Source organism: Monodelphis domestica, chromosome 4 (assembly GCF_027887165.1).
Source record: "Monodelphis domestica isolate mMonDom1 chromosome 4, mMonDom1.pri, whole genome shotgun sequence".
NCBI classification, from domain to species: domain Eukaryota; kingdom Metazoa; phylum Chordata; class Mammalia; order Didelphimorphia; family Didelphidae; genus Monodelphis; species Monodelphis domestica.
In genome coordinates this window covers 305,768,209-305,784,484 of record NC_077230.1, presented here as the reverse complement: position 1 = coordinate 305,784,484, position 16,276 = coordinate 305,768,209, and the positions used below count along the sequence as shown (strand labels likewise).

At 35.5% G+C, this 16,276-nt stretch overlaps 1 protein-coding gene across 1 annotated transcript in view; it reads right to left on the bottom strand.

The window, feature by feature from the left end:
- KL (klotho) overlaps window positions 1–16,276 on the bottom strand; it is a 57,361-nt gene that overhangs the window by 20,661 nt on the left and 20,424 nt on the right. Inside the window, exons 2-3 of the mRNA XM_007495313.2 lie at window positions 2,409–2,919; window positions 913–1,181 (exon numbers count right to left, since the gene is read on the bottom strand). Of these exons, the coding sequence (XP_007495375.2) occupies window positions 913–1,181; window positions 2,409–2,919 (780 nt within the window). The remainder of the gene's footprint in view (window positions 1–912; window positions 1,182–2,408; window positions 2,920–16,276) is intronic.

Genomic DNA, 16,276 nt, shown 5'->3' with positions numbered 1-16,276 from the left:
TGAATTGTTCTGAGTCTTTCCAAATCAACCAGTTTTGCTACAATCATATAAAAATGAAGCAGTGTGCATAACAGAGAGCCACTCTTGAAGCCAGGAAGATCTATGTTTAAACCTGTCTTTAACACAATCAGTTATTAGACATTTGCTATGTGCCAGGCACTGTGCTAAGCTCTGGGGATACAAAAAGAGGGAAAAGACAGTCCCTGATCTAAAGCAGCTTCCAATCTGATGGGAAACTATGCAAACAAATATACAAAGCAAGTTATGTACAAGATAAATGGGAAATAATTAACAGAGGGGGATTAGGGAAATAAGAAATGGGATTTTGGATGGGACTTAAAAGTAGTCAGGGTCATCCTTCTTCAGTTTTGCCAAGACTGTTTCTCTCTATGATCCTTCAAATAGCCTTCATTATGGTTCAAAAGTCTTATCTATTCACTCTTTCCAATCAAGTCAGTTACTTTTAAAAGTATATAATAAAACACTAAAAATGACTCTCTTTAAATTACCAGAGATAAAAGAATTCCACAGAGTGTGGGAGCACCAACAAATGCCTCTGGATAGATGGTTATTTAGTAATTATACCCAATGATGAATATTAACTTTAAGAATATATTTAGTTTTATAAGTTAAGATTAGTGAATTATTGAAGAATAATGAATTTTATACTATTTCTTTCTCATTAAACCTTGATATATTTAATTTCCTCTTTTTCCAACTGCTTCAAGTTCATTATGGAAGTAGGAATACTTTAATTGAAGGTGTAATTTATCAAATTTGGTGTTTTCCATGTATGATTGTAGAACTATTTGGCCCAACGAATTGAACGCATAGAGTTTTAGCCTAAAAATGAAACACTACTTACTAGAAACAAGACTTGATGGGATTGTTGATTTGTGACAGCTGACTTACTTGAATGTAGTTGTCAACAACTCCCCAAGCAAAGCCACATGGAAATGTCCCTTCTATGGGTAGATTTTCTGGTAAAGAAGGGAAGCCATTTCTTTCTATCAGCTTTTGGTAAAACAAGGCTGAAGACTTTGGCAGCAGCTTCTTATCATGACTTAGGAAATCTATGTAAAATAATCCACGTCTAATGCTGTATCCTCTGTGCCATTCAAAGCCATCCATGAGGGACCAAACAGTATAACCAATGACTTCGACTCCATCATATTTGATGGCTAGTAGGAGGAAAGGAAAGGAGGGGAGGAGGGAAGAAAAGACAAAATAATCTTGAATTACTCATTTGTCTTATGAGTAATCTATTATATGAAGTCCCCAGATCACTAAAAAATAAAACAAATGCAATTCCTCATAATTAAGATATTTATTTATAACAACCAACCTCGCAATCTACATCATGGTGATAATACTGAGTCTTTTGATTTTTATAGCCATCTCAAAGTTATTAGGGAAAAATGTTTATTTCTTCTCTTAATGGTTTCTAGATCATTTAAAAAGTGTAAATTAATAATTGAGTCTACATGGTTCTCTAACACTAACCCTGAAAGATACACTTTTAGTTTCAAAGTCTCTCTTTCAGTGGCAACACTCCAGCAATGTTTGTTAAATTAAAAAAATATATAAATTTCTAATTCTGTTATGTAAATACTAAGATTAAGTATAATGTGCATGGCTAAGTAAATTAATTTTTAAACATTTACACAAAGTTGCAATCAAGCCTAGAGCTTAACATTGACCCCACAACATAAATCTCCTCTCATGTTACCTTGTCGCCTGAAAACTAGTATTCTGATTTCCTAGCACTGAAGTTTGGATTTCATTTCATTCAAAGGTAGGGCTTTTAAATGTTTAGAAAACTATTGAATAATTATTTTCACATGACATTCTAATGTACTCTTTTTTAAATATACATATGAATGTTCTTCAGCATCACCTAGTAGTAGGTAAGCACTTATACTAGTGGCTATATATTTTGAGTATTTTTTGTGCTTAAGATGATTTAGTAGAAGGAGCTCAGAACCCAACTCAGAATTTTGCTCATCATATCCCAGTTTTCCCTTCCACACAATGAAGCTAATATTAGGTTATCTGTAAATAATTTTACTTCTCAACTGGAAAGGTACTGTATAAATGCTAAACATTACTATTGCCATAACATATCTTACTGCCTATATGACATTGGGCTAGTCACTTAAATGCTGCCTGCCTCAGTTTCCTCATCTATAAAAATGGAGATAATAACAGCACCCACTTGCCAGGGTTTTTGTGAAGAAACAATGAGATAATATTTGTAAAGAGCTTTGTAAACCAAAAAACATTATACAGTTCGAGTTATTATTTTACTATTGTTGTTAAATAATAAAAATAAAATATTAGAATTTAATGAATACCACTCTTTTCTTAATGAATTTTAATGGAAATTAATATGTTAGCAATACTCCTACCTTTTAAAGTTTCCATAATGAACTTTTTCAGGTAATACATGTACTTGGCATCATCCCTCTTGGTGGTACCTGAAACAAACCAGCCATTCTCCACAATAAAAATCTGAGGATGGTTATATTCAAGGTCTATCCAGGAAAGGAGCTGCCTCAGGCTTGGTGATTCTAATTGTCGAAACTTCATATGAGGATCCAAGAGCTGAAAACTCAGGGTTGGTCCAAAGGAAAGTGCAAAAAAGTCAGCTGTTCCCTTGATGAAATTTTTCTCAGATTCAGTAAAATTTGGCAAAAGAGATGAAAGATTTTCCTTCATGCTCTGAGGGTAGTCACCATCAATGAAGATAGGTTTAGCAAACCAACCCAATACAAAATCAAGAGATTTTTGACATTCTTTCAAGTCGTGTTCAGTCATCTTTCGAGGGCTGATCCAGTGGGAACTAAGTGCAATAGACACTTGCCCTCCTTGAGTTGAACGAAAAGATGTATTGTAGAGATGCCAGACTTGAGCATGGGCCTGAAAAAGAAGGAGCAAAAAAACAGGGCCAGTTTGCCTTTTGTTCTGTCTTGAAACCCGTTTCAGCAATGGCTTCCAGTACTGTTGGTTTCAGTACCCCCACTTAATCATCAATCCTACCATTAAAATAAAACAGTTATTTCCAGTGCCCAAAGTTTCTAATATCCTCAAGGGCTATCAGCCAGTAGAACAATGTAGTTTTCTCATATGTATAGAGGGAATTCAATAAGCAAGGTAAAACTAAACAAATCTTTGATCAGCCAATCAATAAACATATATTAAGTGCCTACTAGGTGTGTGCCAAACACTGGGAATACAAAAAGAGGAAAAAGACAGTCCCTGTCCTCAAGGAGCTTACTGTTTAGTGGGGAAGACAACATGCAAACAAATATATACAAAACAAGCTATATAAAGGATAAATCAGTAGATAGAGTGGTTGGTCTATAGTCAGGAAGATTTGTCTTCCTGAGTTTAAAACTAGCCTCCTACATTTACTAGCTGAGTGACCCTGGAAAAGTCACTTCTCCCAGTTTACTTCAGTTTCTTCATCTTTCAAATGAGCTAGAGAAGAAAATGGCAAACCCACTCTAGTATCTCTGCCAAGAAAAAACCCAAATGGGGTCACAGAGAGTCAGATGGGACTGAAAAATGACTTGAAAGACAAAAAACAAAAGGAGGGCACTATAACTAAGAGGAATTGGGAAAGGCTTCCTGAATAAAGTGGGATTTTAGTTGAGAGTTAAAGGAAGTTAGAGAGGTCAGTATTCAGAGCTGAAATGGGATAGTGTTTCAAGGCATTGGTGGCAGCCAAAAATATATCTAGAATATGGAGTGTCTTGCTCATGTAAAACAATTAGGTGACCAGTGTCATTATATCAAAGAATGCATGAAGGGAAATAGGATGTAAGAAGTCTGGAAAGGTAGAAAGGGACTAGGTTATAAAGGTCTTTGGATGTCAAATAGAGCATTTTGTATTTGATCCTGGAGGCAATAGGATCCATTTTTTGACCCCTGACCTACACCCAGAACTCAAAGTGTAACTTGACTTCCTGGAGACAAGCCTGACATTTTCAGGGTTCTCCCATGAAGTCAGGGTACCACAGCACCTAAATGAAGCTGATAGGGGAAAACAACTTTATAGTTATCCTAGTAGTTGAAATTGTTAGCACCAGATTTCCTTTTGTTACCACAAACTCATTGACTTTCTGATATCTCATTCTTGCATATTTCCTTTCCAGCCCATGTTGAAGATGTCATTGTCTCCTTCTGTCTGAATTAAGTTGCTCTCCAACTTTTAATTCCTCTGATTTACTTTTCCAGTTTTCAAGTGTAAATGCTACACTATATTTTGCATAACTTATTCTCCTTGAAGCCTCTGTTCTTCTTTTTCCCTTTGATTTCTCACACTCATCAAATCCTGCCAATTTTCACACCACTCCTAGTGAAAGCTTTTTCAATTTTGCAAGCCAAATCCACTCTTTCTCTTCCCCAAATATTCTTCTTCTTGTAGCTCATTTATGTGCAGTCCTCATCCACATTATGAAATCACCCACACGTTTATAAGTTACGAAGTAGTCTATGACTAACTTGTACTATAAGCTTTTTGAGGCAGATGCTTTGCCTTTTGTGCTATTCTATAAAATACCTTATATGTTTCAGTAATCCACCCAACTTTTTTGAGAACCAACTACTTCTTCCAAAACATATTTTATCTCCACACTCCCATCTCTCAATATGTGCTAGACAAGAAAACATTTTTATTAAAATAATAGCCTCATTTGCTCACATTTCAAAATTCAGCTGGCAGGTTACCGTAGTTGACCCACCCCTGCCAATGGCAGAAGTCATCCCCAATAAGACGAAAGTAAGGTTCCCAGATGAGAGATGAGAGTTTATTGAAGAAACTTCTCCCTTTCTTCCCAGAACTCACCTGGATTCTAGTCCAGGAATCCTTAAAGAAATGCCTGGGGAGAAGGGTGTGGACATCTGTATCCCAAATCTGATAAATACCCTTTAGCAAGGCTAATGATTCTAAGGGAACAATTGTCACTTCAAAATGGATTACAGGCATCCCTAAAACAGAGACCTGTTTCTGAATGTGCTCCAAGTGTCCCCTAGACTTTCTGAAGCCCATGGTGAAATTATTATTCCATCCCTCTTCAGTTTTGCAAATATTCAAAGAGAGAATCTCAAGATGGTCCCAACCCATAGTTAAGAATTAACAAGTGAATGAATGAATGAATGAAAAAGCATTCTTTTTCTTTTTTTCTTTAAGGGTTACTATATGCAAAGCAAAGATCAGTCATCCTTATCTGATTTTAAGTCAGGTAGCTTCAAGTATAGCCAGGGAAAAGTCTGTAGTAAGAGAACTTACAAGATTGCCTAAAAACCAGGTAATCCGTCATAGTAATGCCAACCTTGGCAAAAGTTTGTGGGGTACCTGCATCAATATTTTGTGAACTATATATCACACAGCCATCATCTTAAATAGGGTGGTCCTCTAACAGTCTAACATATCCTTCTAGCACTTTATCTGACTAAAAAGTTATTTTAACAATATCTAGATTCCATTCAGTATATACTAACCCATTTGGACAGATAGACAGATAGATAGATAGATAGATAGATAGATAGATAGATAGATAGATAGATAGATAGATAGATAAACATAATTTAGCAAAATGCTAAGCACTGGAGATACTCCTTTCATCAAAAAAGTAAACAGGATAGCCCCTGCCCTCAAAAAGCTTACAGTCTACTGGGGGAAGATTACTTAAAGGGGTACAGAAAAGTAGAATGGGAAGAGAGAAGATTATCTCCTTGAGATTTGTCAAGGAAACTACAGTAAAGAGTGATGCCATGGAAGGCTATCTATCAGAAAGTCCTTTCTTATACAGAGATGCCCCTTAATGCAAATTGAATTTAATTGTTTTCGCAACCATTCTGTGAGCTTCTGTACGTCTTATTATTTCAATACTTCAATGAATCTGTGATCACAAGATTAGTGCTATCAGCAATACAATACATCTATACCTCTCATCCTATATAATTGCTGTCCATGTCCTTTTGTAAATCAATTAAAGGGGGTCCCTCTACTCCACAAGCTTAGAGGCTTCCTCTAGATCTGGGACTCAACTTGAGGATCATGAACTTATTTCCTTCCTTCCTTCCTTCCTTCCTTCCTTCCTTCCTTCCTTCCTTCCTTCCTTCCTTCCTTCCTTCCTCCCTTCCTCCCTCCCTCCCTTCCTCCCTTTCTGCTTTCTTTCTTTCTTTCTTTCTTTCTTTCTTTCTTTCTTTCTTTCTTTCTTTCTCTTTCTTTCTTTCTTTCTTTCCTTCTTTCTTTCTTTCTTTCTTTCTTTCTTTCTTTCTTTCTTTCTTTCTTTCTTTCTTTCTTTCTTTCTTTCTTTCTTTCTTTCTTTCTTTCTTTCTTTCTTTCTTTCTTTCTTTCTTTCTTTCTTTCTTTCTTTCTTTCTTTCTTTCTTGTTAGAATAGATACTAATGATCAGTGCCAAGACAGAAGAGCAATGGTAAGGGTTGGGCAATTGGAGTTAAATGACTTGCCCAGGATCACTAAACTAGGAAGTGTCTGAGGCCAGATTTGAACCCAGGACCTCTAGACCTGTCCCTCTTCCCATTGAGCCCAACTAGCTTCCCTATCTTGTTTTGTTAAAAAATATTTTTATGACTACATTTAAATTAGGTGGGTTTCTTATGTGATCACATATGTAAAAATATCATTCTGAGAAGGCTTTAACAAATGGCCATAGGAGTCCATGATTCATATACAGAAAAAGATTAAGAATCCTTAACTCTAAATACTTTGAGAGTCTGTGACTCCCAGTGAATTACTATCATTGTTTAGCCCTCACTCCAGATACATGATGAGCCCTCCTTTCCTGGATATGCTTCTTACTTAGGACTCCACTTAGTGTGGCTTTTAAGAGAATTGCCAGAATGAAATAGTTTGTTAACTGCCAGTGTGGTATGCTGGAAAGGGTCCTGGCCTTGAAATGGGACAAGAGATGGGTTCTAATCCTGCCCTCTTACTAGCTATTAGACTCATCATGGCCAAGATACCCCTCAGAAAATGAATTTTTTAATCTGTAAAATATAATAATGATATTTGAGGGTTGGCCTGAAGGTCAAATAAGATACTATAAATGAAGCAGCTCATTAAAACCTGAATATTCATTTAAGTTAGAGATGCTATATTGCAGTAATTATCAAGACTCCAAACATTCAAACAAGTCCCATTTCTTCTTGGGCTTACTTCTCCCATAGAATTTTTGAACATGAAATCTTCTTTCATCATCTAAAGGGCAAGTTAGATTATGCCTTCCTTCCCTTTATCATAAATTCTAAGATGGAGTCATCATTTCTCCCTAAGGATCCCACTATTTTCACCTACCAGGATCCAATATTGTCTTGTTTGTCTGAATTAGTTCCAAAATATCAATTCTCCATTACTGGATTCTTTATGTTTTTAAGGATGAAGGTTGAATTAAGTCAATAAATACTAGCTGTTCTTTGGGAAACATTGAGCTCTAATATATGTCATACAGAACATATCACTCCTCTACTATTACTTGCCTACATGCAAGGCTGATGATCTTTTCCCTTCTATGTCTTCTTAAAAATTGGCAGCTACATGCACAGGTCTTAGAATCAGAAGACTTGAGTTCAACTATGGCCTCAGTTACTTATAAATGTGTGAGCCTGGATCCAGAGAAAGAACTGTGGAAGTAGAAACAGAGAAGAAAAACAACTGTTTGATCACATAAGTCAATGGGGATATGATTGGAGATATAGACTCTACTCACCCAAGTAAAAATAATAATATGGAAATAGGTCTTGATCAATGACACATGTAAAACCCAGTGGAATTGAGTGTTGGCTATGGGAGTGGAGGTGGTAAGAGGGGAGGGGAAGAACATGAATCATGTAACCATGGAAAATTTTTCTTAATCAATTAAATAAAAAAAAATTTAAATGTATGATCCTGGGAAAGTCATTTAATCTCTCTTTGCATCAAATTTTCACCTGTAAAACAGAGAGAGTAGCACCTACCTGACAGGAGTGCTGTGTGAGGATCAAATAATTAACATATAAAATGCACTTTGCAAACCTCAAAGTGCTACATATAAATACAAGTTATTATTACTAATATTCCTTTGCACATGGTCTCTGATATCACTATTACTTGTATTTTAACCTATATTGATATCTTCCCACACAATATCCATCATCCTTTCCTTGCTTTCTTGCATGATTTCTTCCTGAGGAAATGTAAAATTCTACCCTTTCCCTTTTTATCTTCTTTCTTTTGAATATGTTTTACTCTTACAGAACCATATTATAGCCAGAGTCCTGATCCCACCAAATGCCACATGGAAGGAAAAAAAAATGTAGTTCTTGTTTTCTTCAGACATCTCAAGTCATGAGTTCTATGACTGACTCTTTGTGGATTTTTGTCTCCTGTGAACTTCTGAGTATTGTCCCTGCTCTTCTTTTACTTTGTGACTCTCTTTATGGTATCTAGGTTAGAGGAAATTTTCTCCCCCTTCCTTCCTCTTTGAGCCCTTTGGATTAAATTTCTACAACTCTCAGAACATACATTCTCACCAAACTGGTCCTTTAGGTGTTTCAGAAGTTCTCTAGCTTCCTATTACCTTTGGGAACATCACATCTGACAAGTGACCCCTTCTTAAAAGAATGTCTGAATGATGGAGATAGAATAACTGGCCTCTCCACCCACCCAGCTCCTGCCATTGCAAGTGAATGGATTAAGGAGGTGTCTTTCTATTGTAAAGTAAAGGTCCTTCTTGGTTGAATTACTGTATTTCCTAGTGAGTATTTCTATTTTCTATTTCTATTTTCTATTTCTAGTGGTCAAAACCCCACTAAAATGACTTTTTCCTATATTGAAAGGGATTGATTTTTTTTCTTTTGGGAGGGACTGTTAAGTCACCATCTGTTGAAGGAAGAAGAGCTGACATGTAGTTTTAGATCCTAATGAGGGGATACTTGACTAAATGTGATATAATTTGATTGGAAGCAGTAATCATGGAGTCAGAATGGAGTTGGCCAGGTCATCAGTGGTCTTTTTCTCTCCCTCCAACAGTTTTCCTTCAGACTGGTCACAGGAGATTACTGAAGTTGCTCTGACTTCCTTCCTGATGGCTTAGAGAAAGAAGGGCTTCCTTTTCTACTGGAGAGTCATGAGACTGCGTCAACTTGGACTTGAGCCCAAAAATGGAGTCCTGCCTTTGCTTCCTTTTCTTCTCTTTTTCTTTCTCTATTAGGATTTGGAAATCCCTCAGTTTTACATAGGCCTGACTAGTCCCAGAATTGGTCTCAATTATAATTTAGTGTAATCTTTCTGAGAAAAATAATTGAGAACTATACTTTTTGGAATCATTAAGAACTTTATTATGAGTCATTTTTGATCACTTGTATGTTTTTTATTGAGTTAATTCTTCTAATATTCCACATTCCATGTTATTTTAGATTTATGTGATACTAATTAAATAATTTTTCCTATACACTAGAACAAAATTATGCATTTACTGTGTACAGGTCAGCTTTCCCAGCACTTAATGTTTAATGTTTAGAAGATGCCCAAAACATCAACCTCCACATAATTGGGTGTATGAAAACAATATTACAATGAAGAAATGCAAGGGAAGGGACTTCCTCAAAGTCTTCCCCCATCCATCTTCTAGCAAATTCATTATCATCATTATGGTCCATCTTGGCTACAATACTCAAACCGTGATACAGAAATATGAATACTAGTCTCAGATGATGATGATTTATATAGCACTTTAAGATTGGAAAAGCATTTTGCAAATTGTAATTCATTTCATCCTTACAACTCTGGGAGGTAGGTGCTCTCCTTAGCCCACTATTCACTTCTCAGATTTGCCTCTTTCTTGAATTCCTTGATCTATACTTTCTTGCTCAAGATTTTTATCATCTTTAGCGATTCTTTGTGGATTTTTTTATTCTGTCTAGCAGTATCACTCCTGCTCATATCAATCACCTGAAATGGGTAGTAGTCATCTGTTTGACAAGTTTTCAGAGGTTCCCTTAGAAGCTTTTTTAAACATGCCCCAGAAAGACAAGAGAATTCACTATTGTCTTCATGTCAACAAAGAGGTCTCTTGGGACCTTCCAGTAGGAAGCTGCCAACACCATGACTGCTCTCTTCTTCCTCTGGCATCTCTTGGGTGATTCTCCCACCTAAAAGAATCAGGGAATCTCTAACATCATTCCCCTACCGGAGGTGCAGCTACTTTTTCTTTAGTCTATATAAATCCCTCCTCTTCAGGAAGAACTTCATGCTTCTTAGTTCCAAGAATTTTTGCCTTTCTTCTCTATTTAATATTCTTCTACCCTTCAACCTTGTGACACACACATAGAGATTTTCCCCCAACTTTTCTTCTTCCTTTTCACACAGAAGCCTTTCTTCCATTGTCTTAAGGAATATGTTCTTTTCATGAACAACCTGGAGAGATATTCTTTAAGCCCCCTTTCCTACTCTTCTAGGAGAGAAACCAGCCTATGCTTGAAGTACAAATGATAACATTTGGTTATGACAGAAATATAAACAAAATATACTCTATACGGGTCACTGAAAAATTGTACCTTCATTCTAACCATAGATCTTAGAGATCTTAGAGATCCTCAGCCTTTGCCTTTTATAATATCAGCACCCCCAGAGAACTCCTGGGAACAAATGAAAATGGGGATCAATCCAGGAAATGCCAATCACTTTCTCACCTCATTATTACCTCATTAACACTTTAAAAGCCATATTCAACTCCTTTCCTTTTTCTTAGGGATGTTTTCCTTCATCCTACCTCTATTTATCTTTTCTTAGCAACAGCCTTCTCTTCTATATAATCTTAGAGCCAGAGAGCTATATGTCATCATGAAGAGTGGCACTCTGTTATGGAAAGTGCCCTGGACTTAAGAGTCAGGAGAAACCTAATTTCTGCCTTTGATACTTACTAGCTGCGTAGCCTTGGACAAATCCATTTGATTTCTGTAAACCATAGTGAAATAAAGCTAATGTCAGGAGAGCCAATTGGGAATTATCTTTCACCTATAAAGAGTATAGAGTACAGATTTGGTACTTTGTTAAGAGGTATCAATTGTTCTCTTAACAAAGTGTCAATGGGCAAGTCTACTTAGATATAAAGGAAAAGGAGAGAAATGTGATTAAATGATAGTGTTACCCCTTTCATTAGCCCCAGCCGGTGACAATAATAATAACTGTAGTGTCTATTCCACAGGATTATTATAAAGACCAAATGAGTAAAGCATACAAAATGGTACATTCTTCTCAGCTATAATTTATTTCATCAATCAGAAGATCTTAAAACTTTATCTAGTAGATTCTAAGAATCCCACTTCCCTTTCCTATCCCTGCTCCATTTCTGCTGAAATGCTTACTGGGAAGGAGAGAGCAACTGGAATGTCTATACTTACTTTAGTGAGTATCAGTGTACCCAAATCAACACAAATGGACTTTTTTTTTTTAATCCTTACCTTCCATCTTAGAATCAATATTAAGCATCAGTTCCAAGGTAGAAGACTGGTAAGGACTAGGCAATTGGCGTTTGTCTTATCTAAGGTCACATATCTAGGCAATGTCTAAGGCCAAATTTGAACCCAGGATCTTCCATCTCCAGGCCTGGCTGAGTCATCTAGCTGCCCCTACATATGGACTTTAAGGATAGTACCAATATGCCTTACACCCTTCTCTCCTTGCATAACAATCTCAATGTTTCATGAAAATGAAAAGTAGCATTAATAATAATGTTGGGAAGGAAGTATGTAGTAAACACTACCAGCATATATCTAAGAAGAATGTAATTCTGTTATTTTCTCTCAAATTCAGCCATCATATCCCCTTTAACTTTGTTACTTTTTCTGTTTATTTTGTTTTTCTCTCTTCATATGTCTCTCCAAGAATCCTTCTAAAGATATTTACATGTTAATAACAAGACACAAGTTCCAACTTCTATAACCAGTCATCATTTTCCAAACCTTTTAATCCCTATGTCTGTGGGTATTTTGCCTACCTATTTATAGGTAATGCCTCTTAAAATTTATGGGTGATATATAGGATGGGTAAGAGGAGTCAAGATAAGTGTGCAAACAGGAACAATCTAAAAATGAACAAAATACAGCACAGCTAGAATACAATTTAAGTCTTCTTTCTTGGAATAAAAAAACAACACAACAACACTGTGTGATTAATATTACCAGCAATACATTTTAATGGTATTATTTTGGTAGCTGGGCATTGTTAGGGCATTGTAAGCAGAATAATAAATCAGTGATTAGTATTGAATCCTAAATTGCTTTTCTTTCCCCACTTCCTCTTTTATAAGATACACCCAATAAATCATTTTCAAAACCACCATAGAGACTAAGAACCACACTAAAAATTTAACTAGCTGCAAAAGAATAATAACAGTACTTTCATTTCTAAGAGTTCATCCATCTAAATGGTTGCTTATTCCAAGGGAATAAAGGAATTTCGTACATAGCACATAGGAAACAATTATCAATGTGGACTTTTATCAGGTGAAATGGATTACAATCCATCAAAAACTATTTTTATGTTTGTACTCATTCCTTTAGATGACCAATTATAATAGCTATTATACAAATACATTTTCACTGGATAGACTTTTTCCTATATTTCAAGAATATAACATTCAAAAGACAGTTCCCAAACTTATTTATTTTCTTTCTTATTTATTTATTTTCTTTCATTCTTCAAAAGAATGAATTTAACCAGAATGGGTGCCCTGCTCTGAAGTTGAACAAAGAGTTTACTTATCCCAGTATATGAGTCACTCCCAGAGAATACTAGGGGCTCTTAGAATTTTCATTAATGTCTTTATATCATTAGGACTCTTGTTTCTCAACCAGTTTATCATAGTATTCCCTGGATAGAGTACCTTAGCAAAAAAAAAAAAAAGAAGCTATGTATATATATACTTGACCCAATCAAATGACAAGTTGTATTGTGTCTACAAGGCAATCTGCTAGGCATTGCTGAGAAAAAGTAGTTCCTATCCCTAAGGGGTATGTGGAATAGTTGAGGGTACTTCAATAATTCTAGAATCCGTGATTTTAATTGTCTAGTATTCCCTTTACTGGCACAGATTATAATTTCTCTAAGATTTAGTCTTCCAAATTACAATGGCCAAAAAATTTAACTACATCACATCCTTCCTAGTGACTGGTATCTCCAAAGTGAGTTTGATTAATTCATGAGTGCAATCAATGAGCTTGCTTTTGAAGTCCCTCCATCTTGGTAGAACATGCTATAGCTTGTACCCACTGGAAGTAGCTTTGAGAGCCCAATGTGACCTCCATGGCAAACAAGACATTGGAACGGGACTTTGGCATAGGAGCCAAAGAGGCAATAATAGCTTCATAATTTTTAAAAAATATTTACATACATTATCTCATTTTATCCTTGCAGGAATTCTAGCAAATAATACAAATGTTATCATCATCTGACAAATAAGAAAACAGAATGGAAAAGATTCAGTATAACCTGGTGGTAAATGGTTTTGTGGTACCCCCAGTAAGACTGCATCTTATCTTAAATATACAAAGAAAATTTTAAGATAACAAGGAAAATTTCTAGGCACTAGGAAACCGTTTTAGGGGCAGCTGCAAGTAATTTCACACTGGGGGGCAGCTGGGTAGCTCAGTGGACTGAGAGCCAGGCCTAGAGATGGGAGGTCCTAGGTTCAAATCTGATCTCAGATACTTCCCAGCTGTGTGACCCTGGGCAAGACACTTGACCAATACACAGTATTGATTCCAAGACAGAAGGTAAGGGTTTTAAAAAAATTTTTAAGTAATTTCACACTGAAGGATCAGGAATAATCATGGACAAGATATAAAAGGCAGCACTAAGGTCTCATAGTACTGCTGATTATTAGAACGCCTAAAGTGTTTGTAATGAGGTAGAACAAATAGAAGCACTACATTGCTGTCTAAAAATGGCACCTAGTTCTATGATTCGATCTATGATTTAGGTCCCATAAGAATACTGGGATCTCTTCCATTATTATACTTTAGTGTGATGCCACTATTCTGTTCTGTCTGTGGTAGTGGAACCACAGTGAGAAAATTATGAATATGGGGAGAATAGAGGTTTGGGGATTCCCTCACAAATATTTCTGTAGATTGGTTAAGAGACCTAAACTGATTAGAGTCACCCTAGGAATTAGCCTGACCCCAGGCTCAGATGATTCATATATATTTGATGTGTCAGTTGATACTTAACATGGTGCTTAACACATAGTAAATAATTAACTGCTAGTTGACAGACTATCTTTTTTTCTCTCATACTTTGGAGACAATAGTGAGAAAGAGTTGTATCTTATAAGAACCTTGTTCAAAATCAAACAGAAAAAGTGGCAGTACTCAAACCCAAACCCAGATCTCTAACAAGTTGAATGTTTTATCCAATATATACCAATCTCTCTTCAACAGTCTTTCTAACTAAAATTTTATTAGTCCGTAGCTCTAGTTACACAAGAAAAAAGAAAAATGCTATTGTTTATATATGTTAAGAGGATATTTCTGATTCACCATCATCAGATGGCGTATAAGCTTTGAGTTTTATATGCATATGTTTCTGTGACTTAGACATATCGAAGCTTCTAGGTAGTCATTCCCTTAAGCATCTGACATCTAGGAAATGATTATTCATTTTTCAGTCAGGTTTAAATCTAGAGAGAATTGAGTTCTTTTATTCAACAGTCGTCCTAAACCACCTATATGTGTTTATAAGATAAATGAGATTTGATATTTGCCCTCATATAGTAGAAGAGATATACATGTAATAAGGCTTTTATGATAACCCAATGTTTTCTCTAAGATTTCCAGTGACCTTTTTCTTGTATTTTGCTTTTTTGTTGTTGTTGTTTATGTTTGATACATTAAAGTTAATCTCCTTCCCTTCCCCTCTTCCTGCACTAGAGAGGCATCATTTGACAAAAAGCATGTATCTGTATAAAACTATGTCTTGCTTGTTTCTATTTATCAGTTCTTTCTCTGGAGGTAGGCATATACAAGTCATACTTCAAATGATATTTCTGTTGCTGTTTATAAAGTTCTTTTTGTCTGTGCATTTTGCTCATCATAATTTCATGCAGGTCTTGCCATGAGTTTTAAAAATTAGCCTCCTCATCATTTCTTATTGCCCAATGGTATTCCATCACAATCACATGCCACAACTTCTTTAGCCATTTCCCACTTGATGGGCATCCCCTCAATTTCTAGTTCTTTGCCACCACAAAGCCAACTGCTATAAATATTTTAAAATATATAGGTTCTTTCCCTTTGACTTTGATCACCTTAGGAAACAGACCTAGTAATGACATTGCTAGGTCAAAAGGTATACACAGTTTACAACTTTTTCTTGCATAATACCAGATTACTCTCCCAAATGGTTAGATCAGTTCACAGTTCCACCAACAGTATACTAATGTTCCCATTTTTCCAATCCTCTCAAACATTTGCCATTTTTCCTTGTTTATCATTTTAGCCAATGTAATAGTGTGAGATAACTTCATGTTGTTTTGACTTGTATTTCTCTAATCAATAATGTAGAGCATTTTATATGGCTATATAGCTTTGATTCTTTCATCCAAAAACTGTCTGTTCAAACCATTGGTCATTTATCAATTGGAAAAAGGCTAATATCCTTATAAATTTGATAAAATTCCCTATACATTTAAGGTATATGATCTCTACCTAAGAAACTTTCTATAATATTTCTGCCCCCCCCCCCCCAACTTTCTGCTTTCCTTCTAACCATCAAATCCCATGAGTTCTTTCATTTCTTAGGCTTTCTCATTCCTCTATTACCATTTAGCCACTAAGGATCTTACCTGGGTATGATTTTTTTCTCATCATTCTGTACTAGAGGTTCTTTGAACATGAAGCCTCAGAATGATAATTTTCAGGTAGAGATCAGTAAGAATAAAAATGTAATTTTTTAAACATACAAATTCATAGATTCGAATCCCAGGTTAAAAACCTTTAGTTCCACTGTCACCCTTACTAATCTTTTTTTTTTAATTTTTATTATTATTCTGAACCTAAAAAATATGCACAAAATGAACATTTCTACATGCAAATTATAACTAAAAATAAGATTGCACATTAAACTATGAATACATATTACATTCAGCTTGATTTCCCTTTTAAGTATATATTAAATTCATCATAAAACTTTAGAAAATGTTTTGTTTCTCTTTTTTTCTTGCTGGTCTTTCTAATCTCTATTCTCTCCTGTGAATTTTTTAAAAAA